The sequence below is a fragment of the Tauraco erythrolophus genome, chromosome 9 (genome assembly GCF_009769465.1).
Source record: "Tauraco erythrolophus isolate bTauEry1 chromosome 9, bTauEry1.pri, whole genome shotgun sequence".
Taxonomy (NCBI): domain Eukaryota; kingdom Metazoa; phylum Chordata; class Aves; order Musophagiformes; family Musophagidae; genus Tauraco; species Tauraco erythrolophus.
This window is the reverse complement of record NC_141473.1, coordinates 14,876,895-14,901,493: the sequence shown is the minus strand read 5'-3', so window position 1 is coordinate 14,901,493 and position 24,599 is coordinate 14,876,895. Positions and strand designations below refer to the sequence as shown.

Genomic DNA, 24,599 nt, shown 5'->3' with positions numbered 1-24,599 from the left:
TTATAATAAATACAACTTTGTTCTCAGCTGAAAAATCCATCTGAAATAAATTTTTCCAGCCCTTCCAAGAAACGCTTTTAGTAAGATAAATAAAAGCAATTCTTGCAGATTTCACATTCATTCATCAGGAATGTTGGTGGGTGTAGGGTGCCTCCACTTAAGTCACTCATCACAGTGCCTTCTGGGCTCTATCAACTTGTATATTCAATAGCTGGCTAAGGGGACCATTTGCAAATTGGGTTTCTCGCAAACCAATTAAAACCAAGTTCATTATTTCTTACTTGGTTTGAATCCTGGTTATTACTTTGAGTAAAATTGTTCTTAACAGCGAGTACAGAGAGTTCAATTAGACTCTCGACTTGGGCAAACTTTAAACAATGCTTTGATACGTGCATCTGTTTTTAGGGACGTTCATGTATTTGTACAAGCTTTTTGTGGCTTTTTTTCTGGTTGGCACTTCTGTGTAGTCAAAGTAGATTTGTTTTCTTCTGTCTTCTATTTCACAACACTGGAAATACTGAAAAAAATCTCTGCCTAAATACAGAAAGAAAGCGAAGAGGTTGTTTTGTTTTTTCCCCCCCTGAACTTCTAAGCAAGTACTTAAACAAAAAATTCCCCTCTTTGCTTTCACCTTTCAGGAGACTGAGCAGAGGGCAAAATGCCCTAACTTCCCTTTCTTTTCATTTTTTTGTCCAAGTATAGCAAAGAGGCTCTTCTAGTTGATTTGGATACTGCTGCTGGTGGAAGCTGGAGCCGTTGTGTAGTTTTTCTGGGTCTGTGAACAGGTCTGGTTACCTTTGAGGTTTCAGAGGGGCTCTACAGGGTGATCCTCGAGTGTCTTTGTGCTTTCCCTGCAGACTCTACATAAGCAGTTTCTAGTCTTCTCCACTCAAAATTATCACAACCTTTGGTTTGGGAACTACCTGGTAATATTGTATGGTTGGCTGTTGCTGCAAGGTCACTCTTCTGCAGGGCTCTGCTGGATGCTGTGAGGCTGCAACGGAGATAAGACTCACAGCAGTTTAAACGCTAAATGAAATGTAATGCAGCTGTTTTGCTCTTGCCATGAATTTGGACAGCCCTGTGCTGTGCTGCTTGGCATGAAGAACTGCATGTAAGCAGTGCCCCTAGTATCTATCTTGTCCTGTTTCCTTTGAATTTTGGTGAGAGGGAAGCATGGAGGCCTTTCTAAAGGAAAGAAGAGCCTGATGTCTGGGCACAGAGAAAGTAGAGGGAGGTCACTGAAATCTGACCACTCAGACTTCATTAATGGAAGTGATAGTCGTGGGCCTGGGGAGGAGGGGTGGAAACTCACTTCTTCTTCCATTCATGGTCTGTGTGCTAGGTTAGATATTCATCTCTCAAAGACCTGGTATCTCTTCAAGCCCCAGTGGGTTTCCATTGGCACTGGAGAATGATCAAAGGGAGAATATGCCTCTGTCACTAGATTATGGGCTTGTACCTTATGGTCACGTTCGATATTGATCGGGAGCAGATTTCATCAGCACTTAGATCATGACCAAAAAAAAGCCTTTTTTTTTCTCAGGGTATTCTTTTCTCTCCTTGCTTGTCTCCTTTGTTCCTGCCACGGTCTTCCTTTTCCAAATGCAAGTCTTTGTGTTCTCTTTGCTTTATCTGCTGAAGTGATCAGGAGTTGAATACTTGGTACTTGGTAATGAAGCTTCTTTGGCAGTGAAAGGCCAGGGAAACTCAAGTAAACTGTTGTTTCAGAATCTCCCTAGGCATCCTGACCCTATGTGCAGACAGTTTATTTTTGAAAAATTGTCTTAAGTTAGAAAATTTGCTTTTGTCCTAAAATGAAAACACACATTCATCAAAACCTGAATTTCACGTGGGTTGTGTGAACATGTAATTTGGGTTAGGTTTAGTCATTGGAAAATATGCAAGGCTGTTGTCCAGGAAATTACAGTGCAAGAAACGTGGGGAGCTTCAGAAAGTCACATTAACTGTGTCTCCTTGGAGAATTGCCTCAGAAATCCTGACCTCTGCATTTCTGCCGTGTACTTTATGTGACGCTAGTGAAGACTGTCACTTGAGCAGTTGCAACATTCTTGTATACATGTGTTTGCGTGACATTATGAACTGTGGAAAGAATAATGCTGAGCTTCCCAAACCACTTCCCAGAGACTCTCCCTTTGCCCCTGCATGTGGCACATGAGCCACCACTCTGATTGTCACAGCACCGTCTGCTTTGATCCATGCCATGTTTCCTATGGTCAAATCACAGAAATCTTTTGCTAGGGGTCCATGCACTTGAATTTCTAGGAGATGACTGGGCTGCTTTCTGGCACTTCTGCTCTTTGCCAAGCCACTATCCAGGGTCAGTGTGTAAGGTTTTAGGCTGAGCCAGCTACCCTGTTCCGGACCCCATGTGCTAAAGATGTTCGTTTTACTCTACCAAACCTGACAACAGTTGTTATTTAAATGTTGCTCAATATTTTCAACGGGATGACTGCTAATTCCTTCAACCCCATGTTTTGTTTTAGAATTTCTAATCCCATTTTCTATGACTAAGTTCAGTTGCGTGGTTTTCCACAGCAAGGATTAGGGTTTACTGCTGTAGGTACGTCATTCTGCCTTTGAAGCTGCTTGCTCTTGCTTTCCTTGGCAAGCTCTGGCAGACATGCTCAGCAACAGCAGAGATTGTATCTTTTTGAAGCTGCAAAAGGGTTAATCAGAAACATGTTTATGAAACTGGGTTCCTTACCCTTACAAGCTTTTACTGTGATGTTTTTGGATGCTTTTGGAAGATTTATCACCGGCCTTTGTAATTTATATTACATTTTTCCCTCCTTTCTTGAAGCTATTTTAATGCTATGTATGATATTGTTAAAATTACCTATGATAAGCAACTTTTCTTGGCAAGCCCTAAATTGCACACCTCTTGGATGCAAACTGGAGAACGTGACTGTCTTCATGTGGATGGCATAAGATTTTTGGCTGGTATGTTCGAGGTGGTTGAATGAGCATGGGGCATCTGAAGTACATCTTTAGCTTCAAAACAAATCCAACAAAAGGACTTGCATCCCCCAGGCAGGCAGATAGCTGTTTGTACAGATGCTTTTTCGCGAGAGCCTTTTTGTAGGATTGGTCATGGTTGTGGTTGAGCTTACTTATGTGTGCAGGGAGAGGGGATAATGGCTATTCGAGGGAATATTATTTTTCGTCAGGGAGATTAAAGGTATTGCTATTGATCAGGAGGTTTCTTTGTGTCAAGACTCTCCAATGAAACAGAGCACCTGCACATATGCAGTACGTCTTTAAAAACGTTCAACAGCGTATTGTGCTTTTGGCTCTGTCTCGCCGGCAGATGTATCATTGTGAAATTTTTACAACCTAATAAATATTAGGGGATGCTTCACTTGAAGAGGAAACTTGATGGCTACTTTCAGATGATGCCTCTTTGAAACCAGGTGAGAAACATGTGCTTGCCTTAATGGGACTTGCACCTACCTCTGCAGGCATGGCACCAGGATGTTGATGCCAGGTTCGTGGATTGCAAGGAGCCTGAATAGTTCTGGTAGGGTAGACGTTGCGGTGTCAGGGTCTGCACGTTTGGTATGATGCAGTTGAACGGATTGTGAAAATCTTGTTTTTTAATACATTGACTCAAAGTGAAATTATTTGTGCATTTCAATAGAAAAATGTGTCTTGATTTTTTAGTGCATTTCTAAAGCCATGAGGGAGACTCCTTGGACTTGCTGTGTTTACCCCAGTCTTGTAGCAAACACTGAGCTTTGCAAGTACTGACCTTTGATGCAAAGTTGTGTGTTGGCTACTTGTAATATAAGGATCTTCCAGAAACTCACAGGAATCTGCTGTCTGTTCTTTGTATTTTCTTGCTTGTTAAAATTGCAGAAATCTAGAATATTTTATTTCTGAAGATTACATTTATCTAACATTTCTTCTTCCTAGGAAGTAGCGTCTCCTGGGATTTATGTATTTGCTGTTGAGGAACTATCAAGTGTCGCATCATTAGTCACCAATTCAAATGTAGTCCAAAGTGGAAATGGACATTTCTATACTCCTACCACCTTTCATCAGGATTTATGTTTAGTTGTTTAAACTAAAAACAGAGCATTTGCTATTCAGAATTATGGACTCAAATGGAGAATAGAAAATAGAAGCAGATTTTTCTATAGCAGAAAATCCTCTTTGACTCGTGTTAGTCAGCATACATGGTGCTTTAGAAGGAGTAAAGGTAGCATCTTCCCAGAGAAGTGTGTGGCTTGCTGCATAAGATGTAATACGGAGAGGCAACCTCACCTGGCAGAGAAGTGTATGCATTAGTCAAGTCTGGTATTTTTGGTGTGCTTTCCTATGACTTTTAAATTGCAAGAGCCTTTGAAGAAAACATAGGAGGACATAGACTTTGAAGGGAAAGAGATTTTGAAATTGGAAATGCAATGTGAGAGTGTTTTGAATGGGAACTGAAACACTTTTGGACAAAGTACTTCTCCAATTCTTCCAGGCAGCTGCTCTGCTAAAGAATGATCGTTGGTTGGCTGGTTGGGTTTTTTCATGTTTCTTCTAGCATTCATGTCAGGATCTTTGTGTAAAGCTTCACTTCTAAATCTGACCTCTAATTTCAAGTTTCTGGTCAAGAAGTCTGCAGTTTAGTGTAAAATCTAGTACTTTGGATAGTTCATTGAACTGTACATTCCCAGCCTGTTGAGAGCCTGAAATGGTTCAGTTCAGCTGCATGGGCTTTCGCAGCTTCACAGTTCTTCCTTGTCGATTCGTTATTCTGAAGTTGGGAAATCCTTGCAACCTCTTTGAGATGTGTTGGGATATGGAAAGCCTTGTGAATCCCTGCAGTCAGGGGCTGACTTCTTGCGTGCTGGGATCTGCCTGCAACCGCCTCTTACTTTCAGCTTTTTCCTGAATGTTTCCTGAGCGCTCTCTGGCTTGTTTCAGGGACCAGCTTGGCAGCGTGTCAGGAATCAATAGCTGGAGTCCTTCAGGAAAGAAGTTGAAGATGCTGAAGTATGAATTCTGGTGTCCTGGTTGTTAGAATCTGTTAGCAGAGACGTCAAGATGTGAAGAAGAGAGATGTGAAAGCCGGTACAAGTGTTCTCTTTCTTTGTGCTCCTGAGTTGAGAAATTAGGATCTGAGTTGGCTTCCCCACCCTGAAGGCTATTGCATAGCTTCCCATGCATCGTGTGCCATTGGAGATCGCTGGTGACTTTTGTCAGTATTTGGAGGTACAGAGTGGGCTGTGAGATGTGGAGACAGAAAAAAAAAAAAAAAAAGATATTTAATTAAATTTAAAAAAAACCCACACCCTTAGAACTTGATTTATTACTGTGGCACTTTGTGACGAAGATTCCAGTCCTGTGGGTCTTAAAAATACATTCTCATATGTGTATACTCTGTAAAGAATCTTCAGTCACGCGGAGGTATGAGTTCTTGGCACTGTGGGAGAAATTACAAGATTATTCATTTTCATTCCTGATACCACTTATTGGTACCAATTTGCTGGTTATCTCAGAGACTGTTGGCAATATATTTATGAATTCCTACTTAGAATGTTCTGTTACAATCAAGTATGTCAGAAGCATTGCGTGCATATTCTGCCTCTCTTTGATGCCAGTATGCTTTATAAAGGCAGTATTGAAGTTCTGGCTTAGCAAAGGAATACCAACCGCTAAACAATTTCTGCCTGTATTTTAAGTCTCTGATTGCTTTTTGACTTGCGACTGTGATTTCAGCCAGAAACAGTGTATGGTTAGGAATCTTTCTAAATTACCATCCATCTTTTTGCTGGAGACTAAAGGAGGAAAGTTATTGAAGTGCAAAGGAAACGTTTTGGTTTTTTTTTTTTTTCCCCCTGAAGCTGAGTCATTACAAGATTGGCAAGTTGCAAGGGAAAACTTAAATCTGGTGTTTACTTACAATAGTTAACAATGAAATCTTCCTTTACAGAAAATTATTAGAATGAATTATGCTTTCAGTCTCCTTGTTATTATGGAAGAGTAAAAGACAATATAGTTATCTTGATTTTACTTTTTAAAAAATGTATATTTGGTATAGGACAGGAGTAAATAAAAGGAAGATGCCACTTCTTTACTGATAATTCTCTGCAGATTGGCCCTAAAAATATGATCATCAACAATTGCTAGTTTTCACAAATGGGATGACCTTGTATTGGTTTTCCCTCATTACAGGCAAATAACTAAATCATGGGATGACCATTTCTGAAACCTGTGATCTTTTACTTACGTATGAATTCTGGTTGTTTTCAATACATATACAAACATGAATGCACTGAACTAGCATGAAGAAACATGTCAAATCTTTTGCATAGTGTAAAGTAATAGATGTTATCTATCAACATTAATGACTCTAACTCCACTTCTGATATGATAAATTCTTTTCTTATTCTGCTGATGGAAAATAAAATAGAAAACAGTGACTTTGCTAAACATGAAATCCAGTTTAGTTTGGGAATGGACCGCAAGTTGTTTGGAGTCCCAATTCTGTGTTATATAAAGGCCATAATTTATCTTGCAAAAAACCTGGCTAATGTTAAAAAAAAATGTTATCTGTCTTTTTGAAAATAGATGAAATAGATTGCAGAAGAACCTATTTGTCAACAGGAAGTAACCATAAACTTAGGAGGCATACAGGCATCGAGCACGGCTGAACAAGACTGCAAAAAATAAAGACAGAACATCTTTTCCCTCGCTTTTCAGGCTGTAAGTAGGACTAGAGAACATCCTCTTTCATGAGGGTTGAGCAGGCTTTTCAAACCCCCTTGGTGTGTGTGCAGTGTCTTAATATGAGTCTTGGTGCTAGACTTTCCTGGCACAGACTGTGGGCTGCATAGAGCGAAGCTGCAGTGTCACCAGCCCACAGCCGTGGCTCTTCGACTCCCGATGTCGAAGGAATATTTAGATATTAGTAAGATTTGATGTAGGTCGAATCGAACATGGGAGTTTCAAGGTGTCCCTGTGAGGGTTTTTGTCACGCTGCCAGATGTGTTCTACTGAACTGTTGCATGCAATAAAAGACCTTTTGTGATTGCATTGATCGAGATAGTACCCTGGGTGTGTTCCTCATCCAAGGGCAAAAGTGAGGTCAGTAGGAATGAATGTTGTGCTGCAGCTCAGACTGGAAAAGAGATACTTTGGTGATCTGGGAAGAATACGTCTCTGCCTTCTGCTTTGGGGCATGCAGTCTCACATGACAGCCTTAATGTTACATTGCAGATGACTTTGTCTTCCTGGTTGGGCTGCCCTACCTGTTCAGGTGAAGGCCAGTTCTATACTTTGTCCTCTGCTTTTTCCTCTGGCAGGGGATCCTTTCTGTTGTCCCAGTCTGTGTGCTTCAGCCTTGCCCGCTGTCTGCTCTTGGCCCAGAATTACCTGCTGTGTTGCTCCTTGTAGATGGTACCAGGTGTCCCACCCTTCAGAAAGCTGGAGGCCTGGTTTTGGGTCACCTCCACAAGTTTTTTGGATGTCATGCATAGCATGGGAACCACTTGGATGTTGGACTTTCCGATATCTGAATATCGTGGTGGGAATGAAGGCAACTAGGAAAACAGCAGACAGGAAAATCCTTCTGTCCGTTGCATCTGCCAGTAGCCCTGGAGGAATAAAACTGAGATCTTCTCTTAACTCTTCTCTTCAACTTTTTGGGTTAGGTCTACTAGTTTGTTCATGGAGTGAAGAGTGTTTTCTGTCTCAGAAAACGTGCAGAAGTGGGATGGCTATATATACTGCTCTCAAAAATTCAGAGAAGCTAATGTTGGCATTTTCATGATTTCCTACATCTTCCATACTGACACAATGACACTCTTTGCAAATTGATGGCAAAACATATGATCTTTATTTTTTGGTCTTGCTTCCCTCCACAGTTTAACCCTTCTTATAGGGTGTATCTAATCAAAGGATATTAACAAAACCTTTATCTTCTTGTTTTTACAAATTTGGCTTAAAAATTCTCTACTTGAAAGTTGGCAAACACTGCCTTGGTATGCAAACAGTGGGGATGGGAAGGGGAAATCACTTGGCTGTTGAAAAACTACATATGGGAAAGTCACATGGAGCTTTCAGTGTTTTATTTATAATTCTGCAAAGGCCTCTTCTCCTTTGAAAAATAGAAGAGAGCAAATAGTGGCTTCTGGAAAGCAAAAAGCTACTTTTCCATGAGTATTTTTAACACAAATATTAACAGATTGTAACACTCTTTCCTCCTGAAATACTTTTTTTTAGCCTTCAGGATGTACAGATGGGTAAACTAACATTGTGAAGAAAACCTTAACTCCTGCAGCATCTGGCTTTTTAAATTCTAATTGTGAAGCCCTAAGAGATGTTTTGTTTTCATTTAGCAAATACATATTGAGTTTCCAGAAAGGAAACTTGATTTACAATAAACGTACCCAGTGGGAACCATATGCTTTTCACGTTTGTCTTTTTATGAAGGATTAGAGTATTTCTTTCAAAATATCTTTTCCAGAACAACACTAGTTTTAACCATCAAATAATGTTTAAGTAAGAACCGAAGCTGGATTTTCAGATTTGTCTGTACGTGTCAACAGGCATTTCCAAACACAAGTCCTTGGAATGATTTTACTAGTTAATAGCGCAACCATGAGTTTTATGTCAGCTTGATTCTGAGCAATGTTTGCTGATATCAGTATAAGATTACTGTATTATGGGAAATTGCTTCAACAAAGCTAAAGAAGGAGTGATAGAAGTAGTCTGCCTCAGAGGCCCTAGCGTTCGCCTTCTGCTCGAATTGCTGGATGTGGCGAACTTTTGGCAGAATGGCATTTAAGGTTACATTTGGAGTCATTAGGTTATAAACAGTCCGCAAAATATTTTACATACTTCACATTAATACTCCTCTGAAGATCAAGATTCCCTAGGGAGAAACGAGACTATGCACCAAAAACATTCTCAGTTCTTGAGGTTTATCCACAACTTCCTAGATCACTAAAGATCAACTGTCTCATGAAGAAATTATTACAAAACAAATTTCGATGCAGCTTTCAGAGTGTTTATACATAAGGGGGAATATACTGGCTATCCCCTTTCTTTTTAGTTGTCCAATTTTCATGTTTTTGCTGTCTGGCTGAGATTGCAATTGGAAAAATCTTTCTGAATCAAATCTGGTAAGCTTATATGAATCTTCATGTTCAAGAATGCTTTTGAGTCCCAGGCTGTGTTGGCAAAAGACATGGCAAAGCGTTCGGATCTTGACAGAATGCCTGAATCTGTGCTACTGAATAGAGAGAGGACTCCTTTCATTTCTGTTTCTCAGTAAGTCTTATGGGGAGGAGGGGAAGTTCTTGACCCTTCTTGAAGACGCCAGAGTGTCTCTGAGATATGACCCACCATGTAATTTTTTGCCAAGAATAAATCTGTCTCTGCTGTGCAAAAGTGGCTGTTTTGTGCTAGGCACAATCCATGTAAAACTGGGTCTGTGGGGGGACTCTGTTGTACGTGTGAAAATGGTCTTGTCTTTTGTTCTGGTATTAGCATTTACTGCCTTTACTGAATGCTTGGCATGTGCAGCGGTACATCAACAGCATGTGTGCCTGTGCTTCTTGCTTGTGCTGACCTAGGGCAACACTCTGAAAACACAAAACCTCTAGACCACCAGCTTGTCCTTCAGAAATGAATCTTATTTCAGATTCCACTGTTACTTTGCAAAATACTGGGATTTATAGACCTGGCAGGATGGCTCTGACAGAGTTACTACATTGCAGCAAGATCTGAGCTCTCTCAAACCCCTGACTTAAGTGGTGTTTCTCATACCTGAGGATGCAACTCACAAGGGACATCCTTGGCTTTTATGTGCATCCCAATTTGTTCCACTTGTCTAGATGAGAGGCAGAAAGTGGAGGACCTGAACGAGCATCTGGCCACAGCTGCTGTAAGCAGCGGACACTTGCAAGCTAGTTGCGGTTTATAGACTGTAGGAGCCACTGGTGAATCTTTCCACTCCTGCGGCGTTTAGGAAGGAGCGTTTTCCATGTGTTTGAGTTTTTGGAGGTGTGGTTATCCCCCAGGGTTGTTTGAAAGCTAGCGGCAGACAATTTGACAGCAGTACCGTACGCTAATGAGGAAGCAGCAGGGTTTCGGTTCCTCCAGCCTGCCTTGAAAGGAGAAGTAGGGAGGCTCAGCTGTTCAGAGCTAACACGACTATAAGGCATAATAATAGCTCAAAGACTTTTCTCTGTATGCTCAAGCATACACTAACTGCGTGTTAGAGAACTAAGCCTTGTCCAGCGTGCTTGATCTGATAGCAAAGCTGCTTGATTCACCTCTGTTATTGATCTGGCTTCCAAATGGAGTCCTTCAAGCATCTATAAGGGTCTGTTGGTGCATGGTGGACACACTGAATACCACTGGTTCTGCTGGTTCACTTTGGCAGATACAAGTTCCATTTCACTAATAAGTTTCTACGTTTATAAAAGATTGCTGTAGCTTTTTTGATTGAAACTTTGCTTTGAATTTCTGAATAATTTTGGGACGTTTTTAACGGTCACTTATTTTTCCTCATGGTGACTTCAGCTCAGTGTGAGCTCAGACTTCAATAAATAGTCTGCTGTGTGCTGCCACTCTAAAAGATAAAGTCATCCTGTCAGTTTATGCTGAATTCTTTCAAAAAATGGGGTTTGTGTTTTAAAAAGTCTTAAGATTTTTCTTTCTCATAGCAGACCTACGTTTTAAACGGATCCTGAAATTTATTATCATCTTCTTTATTTCTAGCTGATGTTAAAACTACCTACTAAATTCAGTCATCTAAAACTGAAGGGACAGTAAAGATTTTACAGTTTGTATAGTTCACTTTTGGTGTAAGAATTGTAGCTAGCAAGGAACACACAAAGGCTTAAGAAAATGTTCTGCAAATACAGTGTTAGAAACAAAAAAAAAAGTATTGATCTAAAATTTAATGAGAAGAGTGAGTAAACAGTAACTGATATGTAGGCTGAAAGGGTTTGCTGCTCTTCTGGTTCATAAGGGGGAAAAAAACCCAGAAAATCTACAAACTCCTGGTTGTAATTATAAACACATTAAAATGAATACTAAATATAAAGAGGTCAAATTAAAGGAAAAGAATAAGGAAGAATGAGTTAGAAAATGGTGAAGTGCTTTCAGTGTCTAGTAAAGTACTAAGATAAATCCCTGAAGGCTTTATAAGCATCTCTAAGGCAACAGGAAATGAGCAGTGTGAATTTATCAGGAACAACCTTGTGGGGTGAAAAAAATTTAATTCGATTGATTCAATGGAGGTTGTGCAGCCCCACCTGAGTGCGGGAGCACATTGGTTATGGGTTGCTGAGTAGTGGTCTGTGTTCAGGATTAAATACTAATACAGTGGCTTCATTAAGTGACTGGAATATATGTGAAGGAGTAGTCTGTGGTGGTGACTGGGGTCCTGGAGGGGTTTGTTCTGCCTCTGTGCCAACAGCTGAGGAGACAAAGAGAAAGCACTTGAGATGCAGATGGAGCATTCTGTGTGGTTTTTAAGGACAACTTGAAGAAATGGTCTGAAGCCTATTTCACTTTTCCTAAAGAAAAAGTGCAGAGTACTTACTGGATGAGGAAAGTCAAATAGAGGGAGTCTGGGATTTTGGGATATATCAGAAATTGAGTGCAGTTGTTGAAAAAACCCACCAAATCTTTAATGATGTAGTAACACAAGTGCCCTATGCAGGTATTTGTAATACTGTATGCTGTTAAGTGATGCACACCATTTTGGATCCCATGTTTAAAGGTGGGTTAAAGTTGCAGACTGAGAAGAGCGGTAAAACTATGATTTAATCCTTGCAGTCTGTGAAAAATACTTCTTTTGTTCTCTGAAAGCAGCTTATAGAGGAATGGAACAATTTTCCAGATGAGCTAAGTTAAGATGATGTCTATGAGGAGTTGTCTTGTTTTTAGTGGAGCGGAGAAATTATGGCCTTATCTTGCACCAAAGCCTGAAATAATGTTAATGGGAAAGAACATCCAAATTTTTGAAGAACATGAAGAACAGGAGCACAATGTCTTTTGAGGCAATGGCAACACAAGTGATTGCAGTCGTCTTGAGAATAGGTTAGAGGAATGTTGATGCTTTTAGGTGCAGCGAATCGTTCTCAGAGCAGTTTGACAGGGTGACTTCTTGAGAAGCCTTTCAGCCCAGTGCCTCTGGGTTTGCATCTTTCATTTTCAAACAGCCCTGACGTTTGAAGCCTGTGTTAAGGAACAAGTGCTGAAAGGAGGACAGTCTGATGGCTGGTCTGTAATTAAATCCGTAATTAAATCCTGCTCACAAATGTTGCTGTCCGTCCCTAAGTTCCTTATATATTTTTACCTGGAAGATGTCTCTTCAAATGGTCTGATAACTTTACAAGGTGCAGGTTGGGTCTCTGCAATTAAATTGGTGGGCAGTTTTCTCACTTGTTTCCAGGAAAGGAGGGTTAGTCCTGGTTTTCCAAAGGAGATGTTCAGAATTCCTACTCCCCAAACTACCTGCTTCAGGGGAAAAATACTACTGTAGGAGCATATGATGTGTCAGAAGTTAGTATTTTTAAAAACTGAAAATATTTCTTTGCCTTAAGAGTTTCTTCATTCAACAGTCGCCCACAGGTCTTTGAGCTTTCTGAGTGCTGAGGATGACATGTATATTGTTCACCTTTTGAAGAAGAAAATAACTGACTTCTGACAGTTTGGGTTTTGTTGTTGGGGTTGTTTTCTTGGTTTGTTTGTTTGTTTTGTTTTTTTAAGTTTTACTGTAGTCATGCTAATTGGCACCAGTCACCTTCCTGTAAAAACGTAGGATGTCAATCAGGTTTTGATTTGTTTTCATTTGTTTACGCAGATGCATATGGACTATTTGGTTTATGTTATGAGAGAATTTAAAAGAAAACAATGGTTAGAAGAGTAAGAGGCCTCTGATACTGCGATCTTGAGCAAATGCATGTCTGGAAGCCAAACTTCAGCATGGAGAAAGCAAGTGCTTAGCCTTGTCTCTTTTCTGCAGCCTGCAACCTTGGTGCAGAGAAATGTGTGAAAGAAGTACGGCAGTGTGGGTCACCCTGTCCTCCGTCAGCCCTGCTACAGCCAGGGGAGTTATTTGCTTTATCTGCCAGTGGAATAACAAGCACTAATGGAAATTATAGCAATTGGGATAAGATAATACTCATAAAGGCAGGTTATGGTGATCAGCATATCTTCCCGAGATAAAGCTGAAGTGAGTTTTCAATTTTTGGGCGTGGAACTTTATGAAAGAAGCAAGCTTATGCACACCAAGGGAGCACACGTTGCCCATCTGCCTAAGGGGCAACGCTACAGATACCACGAACGTGGGGGAGCAAGACAGCAGGGTGTTGAAGGTATCTGCCCTTGGAATGGTAAAACCGCCCAGCCTGCAGGTATGTCGCTGAAATTTAGAAACTGGCTGTGATTCTGAGTGCCACCAGTGCTTTTAATGCTTAAGCAAAGTGCAATCTGTGTCATGCCAGGGCTAATGCTGAAACACGACACGAGGGCATACTTCCTCTCAGCCGCCTGTTCCTTACATAACTGCTGGCTGTCCCAAAGGTGGCCTCCAGATGAGTGGAGTCCAACAGGAAATGTTTGGGTGACCGGTGGCAGTTCTGCTAGGCAGAGAAAGAATAACAATCAGTTGTTATTTGGAGTTCAATTGTTGTAATATCTCAAACAACTTTCTGGCACTCTCCCCATTTTACAGTTAGGGGAAATAGCTGCAGAGAGGGAAAATGCAGCAGGATGGAGGAGCTGGTGATGGGAGGCATTGAATTTTTTGCCCTGTGTGCTTGGGTCGAACCAACTTTATTTGTACCTGGAAACTTACATCTGTGAGGTCTCTGCTTTATGTAGATCATGTTTTCTGAGGGCTCTTCTGTTTGAAGAAGTCCCAGAAGCTCTCCTCTCCGGTTGGCAGAGCAACAAAGCGTGTGGCCTTTTTGGGAGCTTTTCTTGTCTTTCTGGTGGTGTGGGCCAAAGCAGAACCACTACTACAACAGGGCAGAGATTACAGTTTCAGGTCTTGATATTTCCTACTGTTTCATAGACATAGGTAAACTCAGCTTGAAGCTGCATTTAACCATAGACTATGCTGATTTGTTTATTCCTTATTTTTATTTACTCATCGTTTCAAAGTAGAGATGAGTTCATGTTTTCTTCCAAGTACTTGGAGAAATCTTAAGCAACACAGTAATTCAAGTTAGAAAAGATGAACTTGTGTTTAAGATGAGGTTTTGTGAAGTGGTTTTTCCTTGAAACTGCAAGTTTAAATAAGTTCTTAACCACGGAGGTTGAGATCTGATAGCTCTCAGAGTTTTGTCTGGTGATTTAAAAGTGATGTCTTCAATACTGTTGTGCTATGATCTTTTAAATGCTTGTGGTCTTGAGCTTTCTTAATAGTTAAACTTGTGGTTTCCTTTAATTCTTCGCTTTGGTTGTATGAAGATACACATACGTGATCTTTAGTGCTCTTCGTTTTGGATAAGGAGAAGTCTTCCTATCCTTTTGCTAGACAGAGCATGCCATGCCGAAGAGCTTTTTTCATGTTTGTGCCAGGCTCCAACCACAAACTCCAAGCCTCAGCCTACCTGTAGCAGTTCAAATGAGTTTTCTACTGGATATCAGAAATCCTGTAAACTCTCAGTACTGCACAGCCCGTTGGGTTAATTGACAGACTTAATTTTGGGAGTACCGCGTGTATTTTCTAAGAGGAAGAAGACTTGGTTAAACCAGTTGTTTGTGGTTTGTGCACTGCAAACCCAGTCATCCATGCAACCCAGAACCCACCTATGGATGGGGATGTCAGTGCCGTGGCAGAGCCTGGAGTGTAAAGTCTGGGGATAATAGTAGGAAAGTGCTTGAGGCTGTACATACACAGAGCAGCCTGAGGAAGTTTCTTTGCCTCAGCATAACCTATGTGATATTGTTCTGCTGTGTAGCGTTATCGAACCATAATATCCAGCAGGTGTTCCGAAAAAGGCAGCTGCTAATGTCCCTTTGTTTTCTTAAAGCATTTCCCAGAAAATACGTTCCTCTCAAGAAGGGTATGGGCCATAGAGAAGTGGTGCTCTGCTGGAAACAGAAACTTAATTCTCAGATCTCAATAAAAGAACCTCTTGTAAAATGAGCTGAGGAAAACGACACTGCTGGTATTTTGGGGGCTTTTCTAAATTTGTTTAAGGTGTAAACTTAAGCTCAGAAAAGACTAGTGAGCTTCAGAAAGATCTGACCAGGCTGTATGAATAACAGATTCCCCAGCAAAGTCTTACATGATGAGAGAGCCACTTTAACCAACTGTGTACCTTTTGCCAGGTTAAATAATTGCACCATTCCTGAAGAAGGAGCTGAGCATCTTTGGGCAGCTGGGTGCCCGTTTGACACCGCTGTATCTGAACAAGATGTGGTTTTTAAGTTTATAAGAAAAGTAGCAGAGATTAACATCAAAATACTTCCTAATTTGCAGGGATACTGTCACTTCAAATTACATGCATCTGTACACATGTGATTACCTATTACATGTAGTATCTGTTCACATCTTTGTGGGTGTTTCCCATGGTCAACATGCCTGTGCCTCACATGCGAGACTGAATTTTCTCTGAACAGTAGCATTTTGTGGAGTGGCACTTGGGAGAGTGCAAAAGGGGCAAAAGGCCATGACCTTTCTTGGGTTTTGTCTTCTTGCTCATGGCGATGTGATGCAATTTGACTGATCCCTTACCCTCTTCTGCTCCAGGTTCTGTCTTAGGTATATCTTGGTGATGAAATGCCACATAACTGCCCTTATCTTCAGTGGGTTCTCTGTTTTTGTGGTCAATGCTTTTTAAACACGTTTGCAGGCTGAGAGAGATCAAGTCCTGCTTGATCTGCAGGGAGACTTGTTTCTGTTGTAGTTGGGCCCAGCAGTGGCAGTGCTGCATCCCAGGTAATTGTTCCATGTATGTAAGTATCCTTCTCTTTGAGGACTTCTAAGTTAAGACCATCTGCTATATAATTGCCTGTTACCTTAGACCTTGATGAAAGAATTCCTCTCCTAGGACCCTCGAGGGTCTTTTGGAGCAGCATTATCCCATGAAATCTAGAGGCAATAGAAGAATAAGGAAGAAAACCTTAAAATCAGTGCTAGGCACCCCAGCACTACTGCTGTTAGCTTTGGCAAATCCTGTCTCAGCAATAAAGCCGGCTGCCATTTTGGCATCAAGACAGATAGACTTGGCATCAGCCCCTCTGGCACCATGAAAACGCTTCGTGGGAGCTGGCACCAACACTGTGAAACAAGGGTAAGGCCCAAGGGAAATGCCAAGCAGACATGAGATGAGCACTAAAAATAGTGAGTTGCTGTCATTTGGAGAGAAAACAAATAGCACTTCTAAGAGTAGGGCATCTAAGATCTCCCGCAAGGTTGTGCTGGTAAGCAGCTTTGGGACAATGCTGTCTCCTATGATGATGTGACCAAAGGACACACACAGGCTGTATTTTTGGTACCCACATGGTGCAAGACTCTAAAACTAGAACAGACGCTTACCATCTTGATTGCACGTTTGAGGGATCTTGTTACTGTCTGCAGGTTCTGCCTTCTTCCCTGTCTGGAGCAGATCGTCTCCTCTTGAGCCATTACCGAAGGTCCTGATCCTGTTTGCATACATGGGCATAAGGAAAACAAGACCTGTAGTGCCAAAAAGTGAGGAGCCAGGCTAGTGTCCCTGTACTACCCCAGACATACTAGCTCTCCTGGAGACAGTCTCGTCAAATGTTTAACAGCTGAACTCCCCCCTCCCTCCTCCTTCTCCCCCTCCCAGCAGGCTCAGAGAAAGCCGAGTAGTCTTTCCCGTGACTTCATGACCCACTCCAGACTAAAACTGCAGCCTGACATCGGTGCCCAAAACCTGAAATGCTAACGGGACAGAATCGACTCTGCCCCCACTGAAGCAGTTAGTGTCACCTCTGAATAGGGGTATTTCAGCTCTTAGTCCCCCTCTGCCTCAGTGGTGAAGGACTTTAAAGCTTTGAGAAGGACTTCAAAAGCTTTTTAAGACCTCTGGGCTCAAATGGCAAGCCTGGGTATTGAAACAGTGGTCATACAGAATGGATGATGCAAATAGTCTTGGCATTGCAATTACATTGGCTTGGCCCACAGCTCTGCTGCTGTGAAGAAAAGCGTGCTGGACCTGCGGCTATTATTTTCTCCTCCTTGGGGAAAAAACAGTGGGAAACAATGTCACTGAGGGCTGGAAATTTCAGGCTACACTTAACAAAACCTATTTTGGTCTCAGAGAAGGAGCCTGGACTTTTCCTTGCCACTGCTCTCCCATCAGCTAAACAGCAGAGTGGGTAGGAGTGGATGTGGCCTCTCTTGTCTCCCCTGTCAGATGGATGTTGGAGAGGACTCCTCTTGGGTATCTCTTCCACGTCCACCTCTTATCTGCTCCCTGCCTTTTCTTGAGTGCCCTTCTTATGATAGCTCAATGCAGAGAGCAGCTTCAGAGGAGGGATTGCTTGCTGTACAAAAGTGCAAAGGAAAGTGCTTTACTGTTGGTATTTCTTCACCCACATCTGAAAAACAAAGAGGAGGTCAGGCTGCTGCTAAAATACCAGGTGATATAGTGGGTAGTGTCTTCCTCTGCAATTCCCCCTCCTTTGGTTCAGGGCTCACACATGGCTTTCAGGTGGAGGATGTGGCACATGTTTGCACTTGTCTGCTTGGCTGACAATTGCTGTTCACGATTCAGTTGGAATCAAGATGCGATTGGAATCAAGCATGAGCTGTTGCCATTGGGGCCTTCTGCAACGCAGCACGTTTTGAAGTGTGCAGTCTCTTCTGCACTGGTTAACTAGTTAATCAGACAAAGACAGGTGACAGCAGTGAGACTGAAATGCACTTTATTTGCTTATCTTGACTTAGTAAGCTGCAAAAGTTTCTTGCACTTCTAAACCACTGAGCTGGCAGAAGGGGTGACAGGCTGCAGGGAAGAGGGACCTGTCCAAGGACAGATTCTAACCACTGCGAGGCCTTGTGTTTCATTGCACATTAAAATTTATTGATCCAGCAGACTGGTTGCAGCACTGGCTCACAAGCCAGTTCCAACATGTATGGTGGTTTTTCCTGCAGTTATTCTTTGCTCTCTTTGGCAATGATTAAGTCAGTTTGGCCTGACAAACATTAAATGCAAGTGACTTCAGTGTCCTTGTTTTGTGGTTGAACTGCATGCAAATTGGAGGACCTACTTTACCCCACTCCTGAATAATACAGTAGTACTAGACACAAGGGGTCTGAAAGGTTTGGTTTGGACCATGTGTCCGCTAAGCAATAGAGTACATGCTCTAGGTCCTATATTATTAGCCTTTCACTCTTCAGAAATCGACAAGAGGGCAGATTTTGCAGGCAGGCAGGCAGCCAGAAATGGTTTCCAGGCAGATCTAGCCTTGCATCGCTGTTCGAGCATTGGTGATCTCCTCATGTTTCATGCTGGTTTTGCTAGCAAACAAGCCCTTTAGAACGTTTGCTGTCAAGGCAGATAGAGCTTGGTTGTTCTTAGATGATTTCTTTCTCTAGAGAAAGAGACCTGCTTTTATGCCTTTCGATATGTTTCTTGCCCTTGATTCTTTATTTCCAGAGCCATCTCCAGGATGGGGTAAGACAAAGTCACCCTCATTCAGGTTGCTTCTTTCCCACTTTGTTTTGAGTGCCTGGCAGACTTTTGTAGTCTCACTTGTAGCACTCAAGGCTGTGGACTGACTAATGAAAATGGATAGCTGATGCTTCAGGGATGCTCCTGTTACCAGAAGAAAATAACAGAATGCACTGGGGCAAATGGAAAAGTCATTAGATGAAATTGTTCCAACTTTATGGTCAACCTGTGTGTGTATATATATATATATCTATATATATATAGCTGCAGAACCATGGTATTAAAGTTTAACTGAGGGGATATTACACACCATATTTACTTTTCAAAACCTCTCCTTGCCTAGGACTCTAATAATGGAGAAACTAAGAGTAGCCTTGTGCTTCAAGCCTGACAGGTTTGAGTTGCATGACTTTGATTTTTGTTCCAATCGTGTTGTCATAACTGGATCACCTAAAGGTCAAGCTGTCTCCTCAGGGCGTATCAAAACAGATATTTTATTTTACTGGGTTACTAAACCTGCTCGTAAGCACCTCCCATCAAACATGCAAAGTAACTCTAAAATGGCCCAAACAACTTCCATTGTCTACATCAGTCTCATGCTAATATCTGAGATCACAAGGCACAGTGTTTATTGGGCTTGTGAAGGTGTCAAGCACCATCCTTTGCTTGACATCATGTTTGGGACAGATACCCTCTTCAGTAGCGCAGTACGACAGACTGATAAGGCCTAGAGGTCTCTATTCCCTCTTTTTCAAAAGAAACTGGCTCACCATTATCCTGTAGTGGGATCCACACTGACGTGCCAAAAAAGGATGGTTGGTGGCTGCCTAAACAAGCAAATTTTCAAAATAACAAACATCCCATAATCTGTCCTGACATTAGCCCTGACTTTTCATAGCCCTCAAGAGATTCATCTACAGAGAAACTGTAAAAACTTGTGTTTGCTCCGTTCATTATATCTCAGATAGACTCTCGTGTCATAGATGGGTGGCCTTTGCAGATGTTAAACTCCAGGTTCGTATAAAGGAAGTGAAATCCATGCTGAGCCTGCCTTAGAGCTGCTCTTGTGTTCATTAAAAGAATTATTATTTCAGCTCTGGTTTCCCCCAAGCGGAGAGCAATAGAAAATTAGCAAGGTTTTGGAAATGGACAATGAGCAGCTGAAGGCTTTGGGAAAAGGTTTTACATTAAGAGGACAGGGAAGATTGATATCTTTTATAAGAAGATAGCTAACAGGTACAGAGTAATGAATGGGTGAGAAGATGGATGGGGACTTCTGTTCCCACCTGTTAATAATATGAAAGTCAGATTAGGAGGTGGTGAATTCACTCCTGATGAAAGGAGCTATTTGTTCACAACCACTGTCTATGAAAACTCGTTGCTGCAAGACAAAGCATTGGGGCAAGAACATACGAACTTCAAAAAGAGAGGAGGGGGTAAAATAATACCAGTTGGAATATCCAAAGCCATTGCAAAGATAAAAACCACCTAGGTGTTTTGAAAAGGCTCTAAGTGTATTGATTAGGGTATTGTAAGGGTAGGAGCTAACTCATCCAGGTTTGGGTTTTTTTTTGCCCCTCTCCAGGGCTTTTTCCATAGTTACCTATAGTAGAGTCTGTGGAGCGTGTTACTGGCTGCTGTCACTCAGAGACTGCAAGAGAGGGTGGCTGCTGCTGCTGCAGTCGAATGTGGTAACTAACGCCTGCTTGCAAACCACCTATTTTGTGTCAGTCTTTTCAGGAATGTTAAACTCACACATATATTAGGATGCTTTTGCTTTTCTGTTAAGTTGCTGCCTTTGATAGATAGCCCTTCACAACTTGCCTTAGATCTGGAATGGTGCTTCGCCTTTTGAGTACGTGCTGGGGGAGAGGCGGGTGGATAGATTCCTTCTGACAGTAGGGATTTAGAAATTGCTGCATTGGCTCAGCCCTGGGATCTGCCTAGGCCAGGGCTCTGGATAGCAACAGCCAAAATCAGATATTTCAAAGGACAGTGTGAGGCCACAGAACAGATTACTAAAACAGAAAGCTGCCCTTTTATATTATTGGTGTTTGTCCGTAGAATTGGAAAAGGAAAGGTTGAGAGTGTGTTTGATCCAAGAATACAAAAACTGGAAAATCCCATTGCCTGGCTGATGCTGGTTAATGCCGATGTTTTGTATCCTCCAGGAAATTACTTACGTGCCTGTTTTCTCTTAGGAAAAACAGAGATGTGCTTACATTAAACAGCAAATTTATATGGTGGCTTTAATTTGATGTAAAAATAAGTAATGCTTGTGTATAGTCTCACAGCCCAGTTGTGTAGAGGACACCCACAGTGTGGGGTTCTGATTTGGGAAACAACCCCAGGCTGGGCTGGGAGGAGGCAGCAGCAGTGGTCACTGAGGGGTTTTGACATGAGGAAAATGGATGTCTTTTTCTGACACTGCTGCAAGCTATCTGGTGTTCTGTTTTCTTCTTTCTTTCCTTTTTTTTAATCTTTTTTTTTTCCCCCTGCTGTTCCAAATTACCATTTGTAAGAATTATATGTGGTTTCTCTCTGTCTTCTGAAGTCCTGAAATTACTTTTAAAACTGCTACTAAAAAAGGGATTCAGTGAACTCTCTATGGGAAAAAAGTATATTCCTTCCCTCGTCAAATATTTTAATGTGTGGAGCTCCAAAAGCCAAAGAAGCCAAAAGCAAGGGGAGTTGCCCCTCTGTCAAATACCCACAGAGCTGCTGCTGGGGCATGTGGGAGTGGCGGTGGTGTCCCAGTCATCCCCCACCCCGACAGACGAGGACAGCTGCTCATTAAAGAGAAGCACAAAAAAAAGAGGTTGCTGAACTTTTAAAGTGGAGGTAGAAAAGGGAGTTAAATTTAGATTACCTTCTGCAGTGTCATCTCCTGCACCGCTGTGGAACTTGCTGTACTCCTTGCTCGGGAGAGGACAAACAAGACATGCCAATCCTGGACACCAGATGATAAATTTGTTTGTAAGGCGTAATTGCCCCTTGGCATGAAAATGCAAAAGAAGCGCAAGTAGAATGAGAAACCTTCCATCCGGGCTAGCTGTGTTTTCCTTGGGGATAGGTGGATTAAAATGTCTTCCCATCACCTGTCTGCTGGAGAGGCCCAATTCTGATCCTGCTGAAATAAGAGGAATTGTTGCTGTTTCTTTAGTAGGATGGCTGTTACCTGGAGGGGCTGAGAGTTGAACAGTGCTGTAAGAGTTCCTCAGAAAAAATAAGAGCCATGGAGGTAGGCAGAAGAGGGCGTGGGAGTGCTTTGGATCTGTGAAGGCTTTACCCAGGTTCCTGAGGTCTGGAGGTACTCAGAAGAACCATGGTGGTTGCTCTTACGGTTCCAGTGCTGTTCAGCAAGCAGCATCAAACTTAGCTTTCTCCTCAAAAATAGATGAAATGTCTATTTTTGTTTAGTGAGATTTAATCACGGAGGAGCTTTTGGCTCTTGCCAACATTTTTAATAGATTCCCCTCCACTTGCAGCATCCACTTAGCAGGGAGGAGAGCACTTCTGCTCCTCCATCGCTCCCTGCCAGGGTCCTGCACAAGGCAGTGCTGCTCAACAGCACGCAGCTCCCCTTTGCAGCCAGCTGCCTGCTTTTACCCAGCAGCTCTCTTAAGGTTCAGGGCTTGCTTTTTTTTTTTTTTTTTTTTTTTTGTTATTTTTTTTCAGAACTGCCTGACCTGATGTCATTTCCCTCTTGCAAACACCCCGGCTGGGCTGCGTCTGAGATATGTCACGGGGAGTGGGAGGAGGAGGAGGGGGAGCCAGCGAGTGCGTGCTGTGTCCCAGGACCCTGTTTACTTAGCATTCCCAGCCGAGGAAGCCCTGGTTTAAATAGGGTCGGAGGAGCTGGCTGCCTGCAGCAGATGAGGAAATGATCACTGTGGGGCTTTAAATTCCTGTCTTCCCATGCACTGGTGCGGAGGATGAGCCTGCAGAATGCCTTTCCTCCTGGGTCTCAGACAGGTAACCGGCTTCGGTGTGGTGGGAGCTGCTCACTCAGGTGGAGAATGTGACTGATTCCTTTTATTTTTTCATTCCCCCTCTCCGAAGGAAATGATTTCTGACTTTCCCAAAACGGAACCGTGCAAACAGCACTTCCCCACCCACGGCGTTTGATGAGGGAGCACGGTAGTGTGAGAGAGGTTTTATTAGCGATGAGGGAGCAAAACTGCGAGCCAGGGAAAGAAACTCTCTTCTTGTTGTAGGCTTTGCGGCAGGGTGGCTCATTGTGGCATGCTCCTGCGTGGTTTTTCTTTGGTTGGGTTTAGGGTACTTTCCACAGTCCTTAATATGGATTTGTGTTTACATTGCTTAAAAACATGCCAAATGTTTTCTTGTGCGGGCAGTATTTTGAGTGCTAAACTGTGTTTGTGGAAAAAAAAATAAATGAAAGAGACATTTATATATGTCTTCATCTCTGACAAAGGTCACCAAATGGAAAATGGCAATGTGCTGTGACCCCCAGCTTGGTGACTTTTTAATTGTTCTGGGAGAGTTTGAGCTTGAACTAGAAACTTAGGATAATTCAATAGCTGGTAATGTCGAGCGGAATGAGAAACGGTAGCAACTGCCCAGCTGCTCCCCGGAGGAGGTGCCAACTATGTGTTCCTAGGCTCCGGGAGAGCAAACCCTTTTTTTGGTCTGGGAGGCACGTCTGGAGGGGACTCTAACTGTAAACTCTTTCCAGCACTGCTGAGATCTGTAATCCATGATAAATAGATATTGCATGATATCAGAGTGCCGCTTGCAGTTTCTAATTTAGAATTAAAAATTCAAGATCGGACTGTAGCATGTCTTAAACTACCTGCTTTAATTCGTTCGGAAACGAAGGCAAAAGGACTTACAGCACACTGCTGAGTAAACAGTGCTGTCTTTTTCCTTATCAGTTCAGTTTTTGGTGAAATGCAGCTCCCCCCTCCCTCCTGCCCTGCTGAACTGAGAACAGTTTTACATAAGAAACTACCTCTAGCACAATGACCTTCTGTAAGTGAACGCAATAGCTATAATAATAGTTCACTTGTTAGCACTCAGGGCAAAGAGACTTTCCCTGAAAACCTCAGAACTGAACCAAGGAGTGAAGTTTGGGCACGAAGGCTGAATGGCTTTAGGTAACTCTCAACTTGCGGTGAGACATAGCTGGCTTAAATGTTGAGATTGCTTGGGTCTTATGGGTGTGTTTTTCTCTAAAGTTCCTATTTCTAAATTAATCTTTTTGTTTGAGATGTGTTTGGCACAATTGAGGTGCTGCATAAGGTGTAAAACCAGAAGTTAGGTGTAATTCAGCTTCATTTGCTCAAACTGCGAGCACCTGGTTATCTCAGTGGGCTGGATGGTACATTTTGCTCTGCTTGTGACTTTTCGGCATCGATACAGAGGCGTTTACAGGAAGCAGAAAAAAAGGTGTTGCCGCAAGAACACAAGAGCAAAGCTCGTCTATTTTTATCCACTGATGAGGGATATAGTGGGAAAGAGCTGCTTGAACTTTTCTTAGTTTTAATCTTTTTGAGGTTTAATCATTTTTAGAGTGAAAAAAAATCTAAATATTTGTGATTGTCCTGCATGCAGATAGTATTCAGAAATTTCTTTTCCCACTTCTAAAAGAGTGGGGAAGGCAGGGGAAAGCGTTATTAGTGAACAGTGCTATCTAATTAAAAGTGTGGGAGGAATTCAGGAACATCTCCTCACGTCACGCATCCGCCTCTATTGTCTCTTGTGTTTGCGCTCGGACTGTAAACACTCGGTTGTCTGGAATGTCCTTTGTCGTGGTTGTTCCCACTCCGCACAAGGGGTGCTGATCCTGTGCTGCACCTCGCAGACAAGGTGCCGAGTGGGGTGCCCTCCCATGAGCTGCGTGACGAGAACGAAAGGGTCGGGGTGAGAGCCTCAGCTCCCGGGGACAGGCACCCCTTGCTCACTGCTGCGCCATACTGAACAACCCATTCCCCTGGATCTGCC

At 42.4% G+C, this 24,599-nt stretch overlaps 1 protein-coding gene across 9 annotated transcripts in view; it reads left to right on the top strand.

Annotated features, from left to right (window-relative positions):
- WBP1L (WW domain binding protein 1 like) overlaps window positions 1-24,599 on the top strand; it is a 61,212-nt gene that overhangs the window by 13,971 nt on the left and 22,642 nt on the right. For 2 of the 9 annotated variants that reach the window (XM_086616373.1, XM_086616370.1), the window contains exon 1: window positions 23,640-23,752. The exons of 1 other annotated variant lie outside the window; for it this stretch is intronic. Coding sequence is in view for 2 of the 8 variants with exons in the window: in XM_086616366.1 (XP_086472492.1) it covers window positions 12,442-12,537 (96 nt within the window). In the remaining 6 variants the exon portion in view is untranslated. 6 more of the 9 variants (XM_086616372.1, XM_086616366.1, XM_086616371.1 and 3 more) reach the window with 6 other exon arrangements.